General features: G+C 44.9%; 1 protein-coding gene across 1 annotated transcript in view; it reads left to right on the top strand.

The window, feature by feature from the left end:
- Positions 1–3693: 3693 nt before the first annotated feature.
- LOC147726772 (general transcription factor IIH subunit 2) overlaps positions 3694–21346 on the top strand; it is a 358867-nt gene continuing 341214 nt past the window's right edge. The window contains exons 1-3 of the mRNA XM_086960819.1: positions 3694–3805; positions 17880–17970; positions 18051–18128. Coding sequence (XP_086816945.1) covers positions 17915–17970; positions 18051–18128 — 134 coding nt within the window. The 5' untranslated portion in view covers positions 3694–3805; positions 17880–17914. The remainder of the gene's footprint in view (positions 3806–17879; positions 17971–18050; positions 18129–21346) is intronic.

Raw genomic sequence — 21346 nt, 5'->3', positions numbered from 1 at the left:
TCTATGCAGGAATCCTGACCAAACACCTACAACGGCTGCAGCACATCCCGAAAGCCTCCGCCCGCCTGATACTCAACATCCCTTGATGCAGCCACATCCCCTCCCACCTAAGAGACCTGCACTGGCTCCCAGTCAACAAGAGGATCACCTTCAAGCTCCTCACCCACGCACACAAAGCACTTCACAACACCGGACCAGCCTACCTGAACAACAAACTCAACTTCTGCACCCCCGCCCGCCAATTACGCTCCGCCAGCCTCGTCCTCGCCGCCGTCCCGTGCATCCAACGAACAACCTCCGGCGGCAGATCCAGGTCTCGGCGGCTAAGAAGGAACACCCTCCCCACCCATCTGCGGCAGACCCAGGACCTGCTCATCTTCAGGAAGCTCTTCAAGACCTGGCTCTTCGAACAGTAGCAGCACCCCTCCCCAGCACCTTGAGATCTTCACGGGTAAGTAGTGCGCTTTACAAATTCAGTGATTGATGTAAGCAGATCCCTGTTTGTGGAGGGCTTTAAGGTGTGGGTCAACATCTTGAAATGGCATCTCATCTAAAATGAGGAGCCAATGGAGCTTCTGGGGAGGGTCGTGGGGGTGATGTCGGTCTGTTTAGGGAGGTCTAGGATGTGTCTGGGTGTTGAGTTCGGAATTGTTTGCAGTCTCTTGATCTTAATATATTATGGGGCACATTTCCTCGTGTATTCTTGAGGACAACACCGTTCCCAATCCTACAAAGGCACTTTTATCCTAGATTGTGTTATCACTTCTTAGTACTTTTCCATGACAAAAGGAGCTAGGCTATTATGATGATGCCCTTTGGGAGACTCGGAGTTTCACGCATGACTAACTGAAAAGTATCACAAAACCACAATTTCTCGCAATGACTCATAGTTATGTCACGCACGGGGTGGGTCACACATAAGGAATTCAGATGTCACCCACAGCACAGAAACTGTGACATGCAAATCAAAAACGTAGTGGCTGTGTGCCTACAACTAACCGCCCCGCATCCCACCAGCTTCGACTGGCAGGCTCGGCCTCAGGCTAAAAGACATGCCTGAACATCATTAAAAAATGATCGTTACTACTGGATGGAGCGCAAATCCTTAGCCATTTGGTAGAGCTTTGACCCCATATCTGAAGATGCCCTTCTCAAGTGCATACGAGAAACGAAGCCATCCAACCATTCTCTTGACCCTATCCCCAGTGCCATTGACTTCTATACCCATTCCCTCTCCTATTGGACCACTCTGATCAACCTCTCACTCTGGCAAGGCTCCCTCCCTGCCTCCTTCAAAACTGGGCAGGTCACCCCTCTTCTTAAAAAACCCACTGCTGATGCGAATGACCTCAACAACTTCCGCCCCATCACTAACCTTCCCTTTCTGGCGAAGATCACAGAAAGATGTGTAGCAAAACAACTCTCCTGTCATATCAAGGACAATGATCTTCTTGACAACTGTCAGTCCAGCTTCATCCAAAACTGCAGCACTGAAACAGCCCTACTGCAAGTGGTTGATGACGCGTTGAGGATAATCGATTCAGGGGGGTCCTGTCTTCTAATTCTCCTTGACCTTTCCGCAGCCTTTGACACTGTCAATCACAACACCCTCCTCAATATTCTTCAACAGAGAATGGGCATGGAGGGCACTGTGCTTAAATGGTTTACATCCTTCCTTTCTGGCAGATCCCAAATGATCAAAATAGCGAACAGTCTTTCACCTCCTGTGGCGGTAGGTCAAGGTGTTCCCCAAGGCTCGATACTTGCTCCCACACTGTTCAATCTCTATTTAGAACCACTGGGAAATCTCCTGAGTAAATCTGGGATTCACTATCATCTCTATGCTGACGACACTCAACTCTACCTCAAGATTGCCTCTACTCACGATCTCTCCATCCTAAGCTCCACTCTCGACTCCATTCAAAACTGGATGTCAACTCATCAACTGATTCTGAATCCCTCCAAAACTGAATTCCTCCTCTTCTCCTCCTCACTCTCTCCTCCCCCGGTTCAATCATGGATGGATCAGATGAATCTACTAAACAATAAACCCATCATTGTCGACAGCGCCAAATCCCTTGGTGTCAAACTAGACAAAAAACTCAATCTAATTCCCCACATCAATTCCATTGCAAAATCAGCTCGATACCAACTGCGCCTTCTTTGGGGAATCCGTCGCTTCTTCCCGGAGCGGGACCTTATAACCCTGGTGCAAGCACTGGTCCTCTCCAGACTCGACTACTGCAATTCTCTTCTTACTGGCCTCCCCAATTCCCACTTGTCCCCACTTAAGTCTGTTTTCCACTCAGCAGCTCGTTTCATTTATGGGGCCAAAAGAAGCGATCACATCACAGCGATGTTATCTACCCTCCGCTGGCTTCCCTTTCAGGCTAGAGCTATCTACAAGACCGCTTGTATCACCCACAAAGCCCTGCACTCCTCTTCTCCTCGCTACCTGGCGAATAAACTGAAACTCTCTGGAGGTTCTAGACCTTCACGCAATGCGGAGAATCTACTGCTTGAACCTCCCACTTTCAAGAAGGAAAGAACGATGGCCCAATCCTTTTCAGGCAACGCAGTGAGAATCTGAAACTCATTCCCGCCTCAGCTCCGGACCACCGCCTCCTCCCAGGCCTTTAAAAGGGACCTCAAAGCTCTCCTCCTCCAGAGACACCTCCAAAAGTAATTCACTTCCTCTCTTTTATCTGAAGGAAGACCTCCCACTACTGAAAATTTCTACTTCTCTTGTCCATGGAAGTGCCTTCCCAGTGTGTTCTTGTGGTTAGAGTGTTTGCCTTTTATTGCAGTATTATCCATGTACTTGTGTTTGGTACCCTCTTGCAACTTGCACTCACCACTTTGCCCCTGTAACACACGGTTTGCTTCCTCTCACATGTTTTTTACCTTGATACCTGCACAAGTGCCACTTTTGCCTACGTAATCGTTTGTTCTTGTGCTCGAGTGTCTAACATATATTGCAGTATTATTCCGCAAATTTTGTAGCCTGCACACTTTTCACTTTTTCCTCCTGTGCACTTTTTACTACCTCATGTATTTTTGGTAGCTCACATTTTTACTACCTCATGTATTTTGTTTGCTCACAAGTGTCACTATTACCTAGTCTACCTCATGTATTTTTGGTTTCTCACAATTTTTACTACCTCATGTATTCTTGTTTGCTCACAATTATCACTTTACCGTATGTAACGTAACGTATGCTTCTGCAATCTGTTGTTCGTGTAATGTTCTCAGTTTGTATCATTTCTGTTCCTATTGTGAAGCGCTCTGACGCCTTCGGGTAAAGTCCGCGCTATATAAAATTGCATAAATAAATAAATAAATAAATCTCATCGCCTGGGGCCCTACTCAGAGCTACTCTACCTCCCAGCATTCGTCCTATCAAGAAATGCAGGTAGCAGCCTTTCCCACCTGTCCGAAACACTATCGTAATCCTACCTGTGACTTACTCACATCATCTGCAGCATTACCTAAACCTCGCTGTCTCCAACCTGGCACTACTGAAACGGCCGAATTTAAAGAGAAAACTTTCAACAAAGGAACGTGCGCGAGCACCACAGCCAATAAGTAAATCTGAATTCTAAATGGCGCCCGTGAATTGGTTGTCACATTCTCCAATCATAGGCCATCTTACACTTTCAGTATCACCCACTCCTGAACGCCTGCCAGAACATGTTTAGACTTGGGATTGGTTGTTGTGCCGCCCGGAAGTGCTAACATTTTAACAAATGACGGTAAAGGCTCTGCTACGCATGTCAAACGTGAGGCTGAGTTGAGGACGAACTGTGTAAGTAGTGGACAGGTGGTTAGAGTAGCTCACGCCTGTTTGTTCATTTATGTACTGGGTCACACATATGCGGTCATCCGTTCTTCACCTTGATTTTCACTCAATTCAGCTCGAAAACAAGTACTCCATCCGCGCTAATATATTATAGCGTTTTCTCTTAACTCATACATCACACATCCTTGTGTTCGTCCAACTCATAAATATGCATTCAGTGCACTCATATACTGTCGTTCGTTCACCAAAATGCATTTATTTCTATAACTGTGCACACACCCTTTTACATACGTTTGCTCCCCCCTCCCCCTGCACAGCCACCTTCCCAAACGCACACCGATATCTTTTCATTTTCGCATCACCATACTTTTTATCCGCTCTCTCACGTAAGCCATCCATCGAGGCAGCCTTATCCCTTTCGTCCAAGTATTCCATCTATCCACCATCACTAAATCTATTCTGCCCCGCGAGTGCATCCACCCTGCTTATGTTGGTAGTGACTCGATGTGTACTGGCATTTGTGTTGTCTGTGTTTATTTGTGTTTTGTTTTCAGCAAAGGCATATACATCTGCATATGCCGTTACATGTGTTGGCCTCTGTGCAGTTGTCTGTGTTGATTTGTGTGTGCAAGGCTTTCTGTGGGTATGGCTCGACGTTTGTATGCCTTCGTGTGCATCTGTCTCTATTCTGTATCTTTGTACAAATGCACAATTTTTTAGTAGTAGTAAACTTTATTTGGTCAATAAAAACCGCAACAACTGTATGCAAATAAATATGCGATATAAAGGAATAGAATTGGCATTGTCCCATTTTCCTTCCCTGACCCACTGGTTTTGTTAATGTGCTTTGTTTGCTGGAATTTAAAGTTTGGCTTTTTCAGTGAGCCCTTCTCTCCCAGAATACGTCTGTATGACTGTCTTTGTTTGCCAAATCAAAGTCAATGTTTGCACTTTGGTTCGGATACTGCACTGAGTATGTTGGAGCACAGCAGGAGTGTAGCTTTGGGAGAGGGGGTTTGAGGTGTGACATCCTCCAAATAAATTCATTCTTGGCTTGGTTTTGGGTCTGAAGGCCCTGAGTCGGGCTTTCTATCTCTGTGTAGGTGTTTCTCGTTATGAGCCATGAATGAAAGACAAAACCGTGACCTTCAATGTAAACAGGAACGAGAGAGAGTGACTGAGATACCCATCTGGTGGCTGGATTTCAAAATGTGAAACCAGATAGCCTTCTCCAAATTGTGTTATCCTAGGAACATATTTTATTTCACAGGGTCTCTCCTCTTACTGTGTTATCACACAGGAGCACACTTTTTAGGTCTTGCCTAGGCATAACTTGCAATGCTTCTTCGAGGCAAGCTGTATTCAGGATATGGGCATTATGCTCCGCCTATCTTTTTATTTGGCTCCTGTCCTTTGTAAATGGTGGCTTTTCATTGGTCTATAGGCTTAGTAGTCCCTCCTTAGTATCAACTTGTCTCTTCTTATAATCTCCAATAAGGATCCCTCCCCTGTTACATGTCTTTTATTCCCTGGATTTTAATTACAGCCTTAAGGAACTATTTTCTTAAAAGGCTTCATGCAGGGCAAACACTTGGTCCTAAGCTAGGCTGGCATTGGTTACTTCAGTCACTAGAACATCTCACATTTATGAGAAGTCTATACATTTCTCTTCATCAGCTCCACACAAAGTACAACCTAATCTGAAATTAATGTAATAATTATTTTGTCACATTTCAAAGCTACTAATTGTATATATGGACCTAGCTATTTAAATGTACTTGTAGTACTGTCTTGCATGCAAAGCATTATAAGTAGGGTGGATTTACCATATCTTCTGCAGGATGCAGTACCATATGTAACTAAAAAAAAAGTCCTTGTTTGGCCACATATGGTACTGCACCCTGCAACAAAGCTAGGTAAAGAACATTACCATTTATAATGCCAATAACTTCAACTTTGTAGACTTGCAGTGCTGGTGCCTTGCTCACTAGGGACCTCCAGGAGCAGCTTGCAGTACGGCACCTAGACATGAAGTACTGCACTTAGCCATGCAGTGCTGGTGCCTTGCTCACTAGGGTCCTTTAGGAGCAGCTTGCAGTACCTCACTGAGACATACAATGCTGGTTCCTGGCTCACTACGCAAGTATTTGCAATGCACTTGGTCTTGCATTACTGAAAGTATGAGCTATTGGCGTTGCAAATAATAATGCATCACCAATGGCTCGTAATTTTAGTAATGCGAGACCTATTGCATTGCAAATGCTTGTTACTACTTTAGTTCAGGATGTGTGCTGTAGAAGCACCTCTTGTATTTGATTTATTGGACTGTAATGTTGCTCCTTCTGTAATAAGTATCTAGGCCATGTTTTGCATTTATTTGACTACTGACTTGCCTCTTTCACTAATGGCATTGTTGGTCGGAAGCAAGCCATGAATGTTTCTAAAAACCATCACTTGTTATAAATATCCGTTTATGCAGTGATATAATTGGATGTACTAAAATGGAACACTTCTGCATGTTAAAGAAATATACTTTTTTGAATTTTGAAGAGATTGCATCATATTTTTTACATTGTTTGTTGTACAATATACATGCCAAACATTTCATGACAACTTTTTTGGAATCCACAAATATTGTCAGTAGTAGGCTTGGAAAGCTGCACCAGTTCCACATTTCCAGGCCCACTATTTGCAATCAGCAAAAAGATGAAAAAATAAATGTTTGCAAATAGTCTAACCAGTGACAATTATTCAGGGTAGCATTTCAAACCATCGTTTTTCACCCACTGTGCCACTCTAGACAGAGGCCCACCTAATGCAAATCAGTACAGACCCTATTTCGCATGGACACAATCCATCCTGAACCTCAGTATACTCACCTCTTCACTCTGCAGATCACTGCTTTTTTAGTAGGGACATTTTAGAATACCCTCCACACCAATCTCGCTGACTAAACTACACCCCTGAGGCACAGGTCTGTTAATTGTCATTAACATAGCTGCCAAGGTTTCAGATTGCTATGTGTGACTTTTTCATAATTTGATTGTAATTATAAGTGGCATTTCAACGACTATGAGTAACACTTTCTCACAAGCAAAATCAATCAATGAAGACGAGGGAAACCTAATAATAGCAGAAATTAGACCCACACGCTCTTCTAAAAGTAAATTAAATTAGTGACACAACTTTGCAGACTGCAGACAAACTAGTGACTGGTGAGTTCGGTGTCCCCTAGGCTTCTCTGCCTGACTCAGAGCACTTCAGGTATCAGGTCTCGACTCTGTGTGCAGAAGACTTCAAGCTATCCAGTAGTAATGGCGCTGCATTTTGGCAGAAGGCCTTACTGTCTGTGTATTATAGACAGAAAGTTTGTTCTGTGTGTAGCAGTGGGCACCACAGAGTCTACAGCCGTGTGATTCTGTATGTGTGCAGGAGGCTTGAGTCTGTATGAACGGAGAAGCTGGGCGCAATGCTGTGTGCGTGCAGGAGGCTTGCGTCTGTGTGCATGGATAGCATGCCTCAGGCCTCATCTCTCTGACTCGGCCTACATGAGGATGGATGTTTGTGTGTAGCAGGCTTCAGACTGCATACAGTGCGCCCAGGCCTCAAACGCTGTTTGCAGCACGCCTCCGATTTGGCATTATTAACCCCGTGGCTCAGACTCTACGTTCTCAAGACCCCTGTTTCTGACTGTCTGCTCCAGTTTAAGGATTTTGCTGCTCAGAATGCCTCCGGCTATCTAGTGCAGCAGGCTTCATGGTGTTTAAGTTTAGCATTCTGAGGTTCGGTCTCCAAGTTACACGTTTATTTATCCTTTGCAGTTTTCTATAGTGCTTTATATAACCTTAGGCGCACACGTATTTGAAATTAATTTGCAGTGACGGCCGTGCTGATGGCCAGCTCAAAAGCAGCTTCATTTCCGTACACACAATGCTGGCAGCCTCAGTATTTTTAAAAACTGTGCGAGGAACACCGGGCTGTCAATAAATGATGTACCAGCTATTCAGTATTTGCTGAATTAAAATGTCTTTCAATGTCCACAAATCACATTTCGTTCCAACTTGCAGACCCTGAAGCAGAGGTCAGACCCGGGACCAGGGTTCAATTCCCGACGCGGCAGGGTCTTGAGCCCAAATGTCCACAGACTCGATAATTCTCTCTTCGGTGGCTACTCGAATTAAGGGTTCACACTCTGCAACTCTGGGCATTAGCTTGCTTAGTCGCCACTACGGCCCCCACGCGGTGGGATGCCTGGCTTTCACCTTGGGGATGCCCAGTACGTGTTATCTCACAGGGAAAAAGTCAGGACGGGTTCCCAAAGCAAGCGCCGAGATGCCTCACGGTGATTTGAGTGCTTTGGGGTGCTAAAAACCTTAAATCGAACTCTGGACCTCCTTCCTTTAGAGGCCAGACGCACCCTGACCCAAGCACTAGTCATTTCCCGTATTGATTACGGTAATGTGCTACTTTTAGGGACAACAGAAAAGAATATGAAAAAGCTACAAGTCCTCCAAAATACGGCTGCACGGTTAGTCCTTAGGCTACCCAAAAGAGCTCCTTCTAAACCCACCTTGGATGCTCTCCATTGGCTTCCTATAAAAAAAAGGATCCTTTTCAAAGCACTGCTCATATGCTACAGGATTAACTCTATGAAAGCCCCTGAATACCTTAAGGACCTAGCCATACCCTATGAGCCAAATAGAGCACTTCGCTCTATGGGAACTGGTCTCCTCAAAATTCCTCGTATAAGGAGGGCCAGAATGGGAGGACGTTCCTTTCGTGTGCTGGCGGCCAAAAACTGGAATTCCCTCCCTATGAACATTAGACTAGCTGGAACAGAAACAATTTTCAGGAAACTTTTAAAAACCTACCTGTATACCCTTTAATTTCGCCCTCTCTCTTGCTACTCTCTCCACAGCGCGGGGATACGCCGGGATGGCGTCACCAGGCGCTTTACAAACTCCTTTATTATTATTATTATTATAAAAGAAGACATAACATAACATATAGTTCGTTCATCGCATTACGGCCCATGCAGGTACAGATATCATAGTGGTGATCAAATGTCCGGGATGCAAAGCAAATCACAATCACAAATACAGTTTGGACCATACGTGCATTGCCATCAGGGCACTACTCCAACACCATCCCCTCCTCCCCGTTCCCATCCTCCTCTCCCTCAGATCCCGACTCCTCCGGGGTGAACAATTCAGCACTGGTGGCATCCGAATCACTGTAGGGCAACCCCACAGCACACATCATTCTCCATGCAAGCAAGCCCTCCTGTAGCCTCTCATCCCTGCGTGTATGCTGCATGTGTGTTTCCTCAGCTAAGGTCCACTCCTTAGCATCCCTGAGCCACTTTGACAACACAGGGGCCCTTTGTCCCATCCAGGTGATAGCTACCCGGCGCCTCGCTAACACTAGGAGCAACTGTAACATTTTATAGGATAAGTTCCTCCTTTTTAGGTTTGGGGACCAGGGCCAGCAAACAGTGTAGCGGGGTCAAAGCAATTCGGAGGCCCTCGACCGTTCGAATGTGGTCCACCACCGCCTTCCAGAAGTCCCCGACCAGCGGGCACTCCCAGGCCAGGTGCAGAAATCCAGCCCCTTCCATGCCACACCTAGGGCAGTTATCTGGTCTATCCGCAGTGATACGGCGCAGGGAGACCGGGGTCATGTATGTGCGATGTACAAAATTGAAATGGATCAGCTTAAACCGCGCATTGCACGACACCTTACGGGTATGGAGTCCTATGCGTTTACGTTGTCCCGGGTCTAGTGCAACCCCCAGATCCGCCTCCCTGGCTGCCCAAGACGGGGAGACCGGAGGGGCAGAGTCGCTTCCCAGGGCCGATGTACAGTAATGTGATCAGCCGCCGTCCCCTGCCACAGGATAGAATGATGTTCAGCATGTGGGACAACGGAGGCGCCTCCGGGTACTGTGGCCAGGTCGCACTCGCCATCTCCTGAAGGCCTCTATAGTGCAGGTACTGCCCCCCAGTCAGTCCGAAGGCCTCCATAGCCCGCCCCAGGGTCACAAATGTATCGTCCGGATAAAGGTCTGCCAGCGTCTCACAGCCGCCCTCTCGTCAGTCCCGGAAAGACATGTGTGCCTCCATCAGTGCCACGGGTGCCAGGATCCACACCGGTAACTCCCTATGAAAGGGGGCCCGCCGCAAAACCGTCTCAACAAACCGCTGCCAAATCCCCGCAGTGTGTCGGACTATATGCAGTAGAGTACCATCTGCTCCTCTACCTCGCATCAGAGCCACCTGTAGCGCCCTCTCGTCCGCCCTGCCCGCCAAGAGTCCCAGTTCCCAGTTATCCGTGCCCACGAACCATCGCGCAGCCGGCAGTAGTTGTGCCGCATAGTAATATAGGTCATCATTCTAACTTAATAAATTCAGGAAAGCACGCCTCTTAAGACCATTACAAGACGATTACAGTATATTCAGCCGTGAGGTGACCAAACTTGAGACCTGCAGTGGACTGCTGATCAGGCTTTTTGCAAAGTGTTTCTCTATTAGTACATTTTATGGCTGCATCTCAATAAGCCTATTTCATCAACAGAGAGATGAAAAGCTAAATATTTAATAAGGGCCTACACCCATGCTCCTTAACTAACCAAAAAGGTGGAGTAGTTCCTCGTCAGTGGTGGAATCACCGAGCTGACCACCTGGATCAGAAGGGATCCGAATGGTCAGATCTTAATGCCCTCATACCCCTGGTGGGGTGTTATGCTTCATCAGAGGGCACTCCTCATCAGGCCGGCGCTGCAATGCCTGACGGGCCTGGGGGCTCTTTATCGGAGATCTTTCTATCGTAATTACCGTCAGGTGAATACATGAGTGGGTACTGTACGAAAAATAGGGTGGTGGTCGGTGTGTGTGTAAGATAGATTAAGGTACCCAGAGGAATGTTTTTATGGGGTGAAGGTACCTTGAGTAAATAAATGGTTAGTTAACTGGATCTCAGTAAGGACATTGCAGCAGCCCATTTTTACTGGAGTGGGTGGCATGGTGAGCAAAAGAATGATGGATTTAACCCAGATCTCTTGACTGGGGGTGAATGTTTTGATCTGTTCTGCATTCCGTCCATCTATTGTGTGTCTCTTGCTTTCTCGCCCCAAGTGTGCCAGGTATGCCCAGATGTGGGTCCTAGGCTCACTGTGCCACTGGAATCAAGCTATCCTGGCTGAAGAGGGTGAAACCCCCGAAACCGGTCCTAGGATGCTTGTTTCTGGCCCAGGGAGGTCCTGGCTTGTCAGTCTGGACTGGACTGTTCCCATGAGGCACAGGGTCAAGACTGATTTGCATATGGCCAGGTCTAAATTAGGGTAGCATGGTGAGCAAAAGAATGATGGACTTAACCCAGATCTCTTGACTGGGGGTGAATGTTTTGATTCGTTCTGCATTCCGTCCATCAATTGTGTATGTTTTGCTTTCTCGCCCAATGTTCACGATGGACACAGCCCTTGTTAGCCATTTTCGGGTGAGTGAAGCATAAACCGGCTCTTATTCATACTGAAATTAATTGAGACATGTTACCTCATTGTCATATAGCCTAGAGTCATTCCTCAGGAGACAGATTATTGTTGTTGATGCTGGAACAGACGTGGCACAGCACGGCTACTTGAATTAATCGGGAGTGCGCATGGAACCAACCTGGGCACGGGATTGAGGAATGAAGAAAGATCACTGACCTGGCTCGCCTCTGTGGTGAAGACTGTCTCCCTTGGCAATTGAATTCGCCGTGGCGCAGGGGGATTGATCATTCATTTTAATTGTTACTCAGCTGACATCTGAGCATGACACCAGCGCCATGATTTGCCCCAAATACCACTAGCCAGCCTCCCTCAACTCTGGCAGCAGGACGTGATGTCACCCCCATAGTGGCAGGAATCAATGTCCTTTTCTCACACAATACATTGAAGCACTGCCTGCAGCAGCTGCTGCTAGCTCAGCCAGCCGAGCCCCAAGCATGTGGGAGCAGCACACGCATGTCGCAATGCCAGCTGCCACTCCTGTTTAGTTTTAGGCAGCGCAAGCTTAAGTAAAAGCTGAGGCGCTATGCGTAACAATGCATTTCAGTGCGGTGATGCGGAGCACCACACTGAAATGCGTTAGTCTAATTCCTGATGCCTGGCACATGGTAGGACTGTATTTATAGAACCTTAAGTAAGAGGACCAGACGTACTTATGTAAGTGTATACATTTAAACAAATATATTTAAACAAATCACAATCCTTGGTGATGAAAGAGTTCTGTGGAGCAATGTACTTGTTGAAGGGACTTATATATATAGTTTGAATGTCACAGGTGTTGTGTCTAATCTGTAGTCCAGTCTGTTACAGATTAGACACAAATTCTTCCAACCCAGTAATTGAAACCACATGTTGCTGTTTTACATCCATTGTAAAACAGATTCAGTGCCCTTTACCTTTCTATCTAGTGAATATTGATGCTTGTGTGAAATTGTGCGAATTTAATTCTATAAATATAGACTGGCACTACAGAAAGGTAGGGGATCTTTTGGATGTCCTCCAGCAATATTATTGATAAGTGTCTGACCTAGACATTTTGGAAACATTTTATATATTTGTTTATGTTCACATTACATACGTATATTATTCGTATAGGAGGTTGGGACAATCAGTTTAAGTTTGCTACTCCTATTCTGTGGTACATAGCCTTGCATTACAATTCTAGATGCAGGAAAAACACATTTATCAGTCCATTTTGTTTATTACTGGTTGGGTTTGTTTGTGTCAGGACCCCAGCTGTGGCAGGGACTAGACTAACAAATGGAAGAACTTACTCTCTGCTGGGAACAAGAGGATTCTGGAGCATTGGTTTAACTTAGCACACTCTGAGAAGTACTTGAAAACTTAAGAGGAGGAGGATATGGCTGGAATCGAGTGGGATCTACAGACTAGTCTGGACTGGTTGGGGTAATGCCTGTCTAAAATTGAAGTAGAAAGGCAACAAATATATAGTAGAGTAAACAAATGGAATTGCAATAGGAAATTACAAAGTAAGAGAAGAATTGACCGATTACCATAAGTGTTAGTTTCTTTGCTCTGCAGAAAGTGCTCTGTCTATATGTATAACATTGAACGGTAAAGTAAGGAGCAGGTAATCTCACAGAGACTTGGAAAACACACAGAAGCTTTTACAGAAAGAGTGTGAAGTCAATCTCGGTGGAAGAGGCACCAAACCATGGAACTCACTGGCACCGCCTGCAAACAATAACCAAGGTTTCAACATAAAAAATAAGAGAGGACAAAGGGAATGGAGCAAGAGGAGCTGAGTGTAGAAACAAGGCTCAGGGAAATGCAGGGCTGTACTCCAACACAGGTAATTATGAGCGAGGGGTCAAGTAATAAAGAATATCTAAAGCACACAGAAAGTAGGAACACCCCTTACAGTAAAAACATAACAGCAATGTTTTGCATGGAGTCTTGTAATAAAGACGGTTGCTGGAAGTGGAGTAATTGTAATTGTACTTATATCGTGAGTACTGAGCACACATTAAAATAGCTAGAAGCTCTGTGGAGCGTGCATGGAGAGAGCCAAGTGCAATACATTTACCAGATGCAGTGAATCCTTTGTGAAGGGATGTGACTGCACCTAGACTTGTATGGGGCAAAGACGAAGAAAGGCCGAAGACATAATAAAGGATATAGGGAAACCAGACTGGGTGGATTGAAGCCCATAGAGAGTAAAGTCCAATAGACATGTATGTAGGGGTTAGGCTCTCCACAGGAAAGCAGGACCCATTATACTAAACAGCACTCAAACTCCAGGATACGATCTAGCCAGGGTTTGGTGGCAGAAGAACCTAAATGATACATCATTATGGTCATGTGGAACCCAGGACTGGAGTGTAATGTGTGAAGCAAGATGTGCTGCGCGTTGGAGAGTGATTTGACATAAAATGTTCCAAATGTAGAACGTACTAGGGAGAATGTTTAAACTGATTACCTAATTGATGTTTTGGTGATAATCTTTCTCTGGTCAGTCACTTCGCTTGACTAGGCATAGTCAGTGAAGAGGCTAAGGGACAGCTTCTCTCCTTTCCCCCCCTGTTCCAGGGCCTCTTCCCAAAAGGTCAGTCTGTCACCTGGAACCAGCCGCAGTTTTAGTTGCAGTTATAGACACCCTCTCTCCTGCCTGTGGGTCAATTTTATTCTCCCTTTGCTACACTGAAACACGCACTTCTTCCATAAAAGGTGTTTTTGTCTTTGCTTAAAAATCCATACACATAGTAGATCTGTATTAATTAGAAATTCGTATTAGAGGGACTGGCAGCCAAACCTCTCCTGTGTCCTTGATCCCAAGTGACAAAGGGTTATCCTGTCTTGGAAATTCCCCATGTTCGCCTCACCTCTTCTATTCAATTCACTAGCTATTGATTCCCTCAAGTTCAAAAAGACAATGAGTTGTACGCTTTCTTTTAGATAGAACATTGCCTTGAGTATGCGGCCTTACCCTATTGGCCACACACAGCCTCTGCATGTAGGAAATATTCATTATTTTGCTCAATATTGAACTAAGCCTAATGACAATTGCTTTCTTTACACCATAGAATCAATTTCACCATGTGAACACTTGAGTGGCAATACACTGTTTGATGTAGATTGTTATAATCCGGGCCACGGGAGTTATGCAATTGTGCTGCAATTTTCAATTTTTTATGGATTTGCTGCATTTTCCACATAATCCATCATCTGCTGCAAAATCTGCAGATTTCAACAAAAAAGCTCAAACGGTTCAAAAGGGACTAAAGCGCAGTGACAGGTGTTGCTGTGCAGCAGACGGCCCTTTGCAAAAGTTGACTGGTCACCTTTCTGTTGCTTATTGCTGTATTTGAATATTAAATCGGTACTAATGAGGTGCAACCAATGCACAGACAGTGAATAACATGTGTCAATATGACAAAATACTATTACAAAATGTGCTGCTTACGCATCATAATTTACTCTTTGTTCACGCACAATTTGCTCAAACCTACTGCATAATTTTGCGCTTCCCTGGCGCATAATTCCAGTGGCCCTGGTTATAATGTATGTGCTCACCTTTTCATTGCACAAAACAAACTAGATATTTTAATTTGGCTTTTAAGCACTTTTGCTACGTTAACACATTGATGTATACCTGAAATCATCTGCAAAATAAAGTTATTGAACTTGCATGTTTCTCCTGGGGTTCAGCTGGGCACACACTAATCTAATTAGTCAATATGTTGCTTCTTTCTACTTGAGTCAAAACACTTTACCTCCTATCTTTCAGCTTTAGATGAGGCAAGGGAACTGAGAGATTCTTTTTTTTCTTCATGTGACCGGTCTTAAAAAAACAACCAAAAATGTAAGGTAAGGGCGGTGGGGCCTAACGGCATTCCTGTAGACCTTTATAAAAGGACGGCGGGTATGGTGGCCCCACATATGCTGAATATGTACTGTGATAGTCTACAGACAGGTGAGCTCCCATTGGATCAAACCCTGGCCACAGTGGTGGCGATCCCGAAGCCGGTGAAGCCGCCGGAGGACTGTACCTCCTATCGCCCCATATCCTTAATAAACGCTGAGGCCAAAATTCTAGCGAAACTCCTTGCGATCAGACTGACCCCACACCTCACTACCCTGATTCACCTGGATCAGTCCGGGTTCATGCCCAATAGAAATATAGCATTAAACTTAAGACGTTTGCATGGAGTACTGGCCCGCAAGCCCTATCTCCAAGAGCCGGCTGTTTTCCTGTCCTCGAACGCTCGTATGGCATTCAATATGGTGGAATGGCCCTTCTTGTTCGCTGTGCTGCAGCACTTGGGCTTCGGCCTTCTCCTGTACTCAAAACCAATGGCGCACGTGACTGCTAATGGTCAAATATCCCACGACTTTTCATTGACCCGGGGCACGTGTCAGGGATGCCCGCTGTCACCGCTGCTTTTCGCTCTAGTGTTGGAACCGTTGGCCGCATGGATCAGATGGGAGTCAATGATCCGAGGTATTAAGTGGACGGAAGAATGGGAAGACCGCATCTCGCTATATGCGGATGACGTTTTACTCAACCTGGCCTCCCCTAAGCGGTCCGTTCTGCTACTCCTGAATATATGTGAACTTTATGGGCGAGCTTCAGGGTACACAATAAATTGGTCAAAATCAATACTATTTGTGCTCCATGGTCCACCGCCGCAGCTCCCAAAGAACTGCCCGCTGCAGGTCTCTGGAGATGCCTTTAAATATCTAGGTATCTATATCACAGCAGACCCGGGCGAGTTTATAAAAAGGAATCTAATGCCCCCCCTGCAGCGTTTAAAAAGGGATGCAGATCATTGGGAGACTCTTCCGTTGACGTTGTTGGGAAAGGTGGCGCTTTTTAAAATGATGGCGTTTCCTCGTTTCCTCTATGTGTTGGAAAATACCCCTTACCCAGTGCCAGCGGACTATTAAAACAAAAAAAAGCGACTCAGGTGTCCGGGCTGTTATGGGGGAACAGACCTGCGCGCATAGCTCAGCGTAAATTGACTAGAGGATGGTACGATGGCGGCATTGCACTCCTCGACATACAGATATATTATTGGGTGGCCCAACTGAAGGTAGTCAACCAATGGATACATGCCCCACAGACAGATCCGGCTTTTAAGGCAGATAGGAGCGGGATGTGGGTTGAAGGCATGATGTTGACACTCTATAACAGGAAACAAACGCCAGCGGTAGTTGGTCCCACAAGGCAGACGGTCCACATGTGGCATGAAGCACACTCTAAGTTAGGCTGGAAAGGAATAATAACCCAGCTTACCCCTCTATGGGACACACAACGCTTGAGCAGCCTTCGAAATTGCAAAGGATTTGATAAATGGGACGCTATCGATATATCCACTGTGGGTGACATGTGGTACAAAGGGGAGGTAAAGACATTTGAACGTCTCCAAACACATTATGAGCTAGTGCCTACTGAACTTTTTAAGTATATGCAGATAAAACATGTGCTGCAGGCGGTCTTACCATCCAACTCTGAGGTTCCAGAGGCTACCCCCTCTGGACAACAGACTACTGACAGAGTACATACTGAAGCGCATGACTTCCCTCACATACCGCAAATTAGTAAACAATTTGCCTGCCCCAACCGTGTCACTTAGAGGAAAGTGGTCTCAAGACGTGGGGGACTTCGAAGACTTCGATTGGTAGGAGGCGACGGCCTCCCCGCGGGAGGTGGGCATACCCTCAAGACGACTCGAACTAGTGCAGCTAAAAATTTTACATAGAACTTATTATACGAGACACACCCTACATAAAATAGGGACAGCATTGCACCTGTACTGTCTGAGACGATGTGGGGAGGAGGGTATGTTCTTTCATACTGTGTGGGAGTGTCCGAAGATCACGGAGTATTGGGTGAAAGTAATGAGGATCATATCACAGACTTGGAGGTATCATTAACGCCGCAGCCTAGAAGATGCTTACTGAATGTGTGGGAACCGAACAATCTTATACGCCCGGCGCAGACGTGGGCCACACTGGGAATAATGGTAGCGAAGCGCAATATAGCACAAATGTGGGGTCCGGGAGAGTCTCCCACACTCAATGCATGGTGTGGGGATCTAGACACAGCCATGGTGGCAGAGAAAACAGCATTTATTAATCGAGGGTGTCCTCAGAAGTGGAGCAGGGTATGGGGGCTTGGAACAAATTCAGGGGGTATATTTGTGAGCCACCAAGGACACAGGAAAGGGAGTCTGAAGATGACAATGATGGGGGGACGTGAAGTTCCTGAAGGGAACTTTATGAAGGAAACTTCTTCATTCAGAGCTGCTCTGTTGGTAAAAAGAATCATAGCCATCATTTTAATTATTTACAGATCTTTTTATGAATGAGTTCTTTATTTATTTTGTGGGCGCGATGACAAGTGATTTAGGAACAAACATAACCATCCTGTGTGTCTTTGCAAGTGCCTGGTGCTTGAATGAAGTAGGCAAGCTTAAGTCAGTGTTTCGACACATGCAGCAGTTAAAAATGAAAATATAGGTTCTCTTTATTGACAGGTGCATTAATCAATTTTTTTTCATCAAATTGCAGTTTCTTCCCAAAGATATTTGATTATAAAGAAAGAAATGGATGACGAAATTGAAAAGACTAAGCGCTGGGAAGGTGGCTACGAAAGAACATGGTAAAGTTTGCCTTTTTAAAAATTGTTATAGTTTCATATTGCTTTTCAAAGCTAGTTATTCACAAACTGTTTTCTTGCAGGGAGGTTCTGAAAGAAGACGAGTCTGGGTCATTGAAAGCTACGATAGATGATATTCTCTTCAAAGCAAAGAGGAAAAGGCAAGAACAGATTCACTGAATATTGCGAAACGTAAATTTAACGGTGTACTGTGTACTGTGAATGGTTTTAGCTCTGAAGGAAAATCCCGCAGTAAATTGTGTTGACAACTTTTGGTGGGATCAGTGAAATAATCAATCTTTCACTTTAAACTTTTTTAAATGACCTTTGAAATTGTCACATTGCGTCATCACCTAGCCCTGCATACCTCCTACGAGCAGCTCTGTAGCTTAGTTTAGAGAGGTAGTTTATTAAAGTTGTAACATGTATGCTGTACTTTTTCCTCTTGTCTGTGGAGACATTTCTGTTTAAGATAAGCAGTCACAATTCCCTTTAAATTCAGAAATCTGATCAGCATGTTTTGCCTGCCAACTCTACATATGTTTTGTATTCAATTATTTATTTGTGTAACATTTTAACCCTTTCGCTGCTAGGTGTGGGTGTCCAATGCAGAATTGGCTAAAAACTTATTTTAAAATAAAATGTAGCGCTTAGAATTCTTGGTGCTATACCCTTAATCCCTGTGTTTTTGGCTCTTCCCAGTCACAGGCCCTTGTCCCACCCACACAGGTGAGGTATCATTTTGCTCGGGAGACTGAGGGGAACACTGTGGGGTATGACATTTGTGCCAGCACAGTGATTCCACACTTAAATATGTGGAGAATGTATTTTCTCTAGCTAAATGTGAGATTTGTAGTGGATTCTGGGTAGGAAAACGTTGGGGGATCCACGCAAGATATACCTCGCTGTACTCTCACGGGTGTCTAGTTTTCAGAAATGTGTGGGTTTGGGAGATTTGCCAGGATGCCGCCGAGCTCGGGGCCAAAAACCCAGATGACCCCCCTTGCAAAACCAGCTTTGTTTTCTGATAGGTAATTTTAATGTCTCCTCAATACGTTTTGGGTCCTTGCCCTTCGAGGGTGCTTGACCCACGTAAGCGAGTGAGGTACTATTTTTATCGGGAGACCTGGGGGAACGGTGGGTGGTAGGAAATTTATTGATCCACGCAGATTCCAGAACATCACAGAAGTGTGAGGAAAATGTTTTTATTTTTTTTACAACATTTGAGATTTGCAAGGGATTCTGGGTAACAGAACCTGGTAAGAGTCACCCCATCCTGGATTCCCCTGGGTGTCTAGTTTTCAAAAATGTAAAGGTTTGCTAGGTTTCCCTTGTCTAACTTGTGACCTGCCAACACCTCGCCGATCTATCCTGTGAGCATGTGGGTGACCCTGACATACAAAAAACCACCCCCTACACTTTTCACGTGCTTTACAAACCAGGGTAGTCTTCATGTGGCCGTGGCTAGCTGGCCACGACACAGCACCTGAACCAGTGTCACTCCCCAAGCACAGCCACACATAGGCACAGCAGTCTCACCACACGCCCGCTTTGTACTTATGTTACGTCACTAGTGTAGTGTAGTTCCTATTTTCCCAATAGGCTCTGCGCCTTGGAATAACATAAACAGCAGTGTAGACGTAGCACTGAGGTTATCTAGGTCTCTACTGACTATGTTAAACTTAATTTAGGTTTGCGCCAGCTAGCTTAGAGGTCACTAGACACTTTCTTGAATGAATAGGGAGGGCTGAACTTCCCTGATTCAGACGAGAAGGGATTCAGTTTCTGACAACCGCATAAACATGACAACTTTGCTCCCTCAGAATAAGAGTTTATCTCTAGAGTCGTGTGAAAACAATAGGCAGCTATTTCACTCAGTCAGCAGTGCATACTTAGTTTCACCAGAGTGCAGAGAAATGGAGAGACGGGCGTTTTCAATAAAAGGTGTTATTTATTGAGCAGTCTTCTTTCTCATGCAAGAGAAATGAATTGCCACAATTGCAATACGTATCATAAAGTAAAGTGCGTACAGTAAAAGTAGTATTATTAAATAATACTGTAAAAGCATTGATATGGTTTCTTAGCCATATGATACTTTAAAATGGATAAAATATATACATACATAAAAAACATTTGACTAACGTACTCAACTGGTGCTTCTAACTACGCCTACCCCGGTGTACCTGACCTAAGCCTAATACTTGAGAAGGAGTGAGTAAGTAGCAGTTTAAGTTAAGTTGGTTAAGATTGTTTTGCCAAGAATCTGCATCAAGAATTCTCTTAAGGGTTTAGTCCACTCCGTACCTTGGTAATAGAATGTGGGAGGTCTGGTATCTCTTTCCCCAGGACTCGATCCCCCAGCAACCCGCAAGGGTAGGCTGGAAACACCGGAGCTGGATTTTCTCGGCTGGAGAAAAAGACAGCGTCTCTCTCAGTGCGTCAAACGGGAGGGGCGGCTTCCGTGAGCTCTTGCATCAGCTGGACTCTCGGGCAAGTAGATGGCCGCCCTTCTCCAAACCACCGTGTGTTCGCTTAAGGCAACTGTTGGTATATTTATACCTGAAAGGTGCCGAGTTGACGTAAGGTTGGACATAAGACGTCACTTAGAACTAACAGTTCTTTCTGGACTCCAGGAGTTCTTGTTCAAATCTAAACAAAAGCAGGGGGGATTTCCCGGGCTGCTGGAGGCTTGGTTTGTTTAAAGAACGCGTTGTGCTTTCTAGGAGTCGATGGGAATAGCCGTGCTGTGCTTTGGACTGCATGGGCTATTACTGAATATGGATCTGATTCTTATGCCTTTATCAGGATATTATTGATTATAACCACATAAGGGCATGAATCGGGACTATCGAATTAGGGTCCTAGATAGAAACACAACACCCACTCCACGGATTAATGTCTATCATTACTAAAAAACTAAACAATAGTAAACATTTAACGATGCATGTGTGTTTTCCAACCCACCCCAAAAGACATATTTCGCATTTGAAATGGTATATGGCAAATACACGAAAATGAGTGTTGGTACTGTACGCTTTTCAAGCAGTGTCATCATTCAGATAAATGCATATATATATCAGCTGAATGAATTGCGAAAATTACACATGAAATGGCTCTGAATACAGAAAAGAAGGTCGATTCCATCACATATTTATACAAAATGCTGTATATATGCTAGAGGCTGAGGTAAAATATTGTCTTTAGTAGCCCAAAAATAGAAGCTCTGTTCTATAAGAATAGTTCTACTTTAAGCAGAGTACCATGTGCCAAAAAAAGGTAAATATTTTGGAAAATGGACAAAAATAATTTCGCTTTCAGGGGAAAAATAGTTCCAAATATTTTCTGTAGCTTTGTTTATCAAAACTGGAGGCTGAATTCA

The sequence above is a fragment of the Lissotriton vulgaris genome, chromosome 3_1, assembly GCF_964263255.1.
Source record: "Lissotriton vulgaris chromosome 3_1, aLisVul1.2, whole genome shotgun sequence".
Classification (NCBI taxonomy): domain Eukaryota; kingdom Metazoa; phylum Chordata; class Amphibia; order Caudata; family Salamandridae; genus Lissotriton; species Lissotriton vulgaris.
Note: the sequence above shows the minus strand (reverse complement) of the source record. Positions and strands in the feature narration are given on the sequence as shown.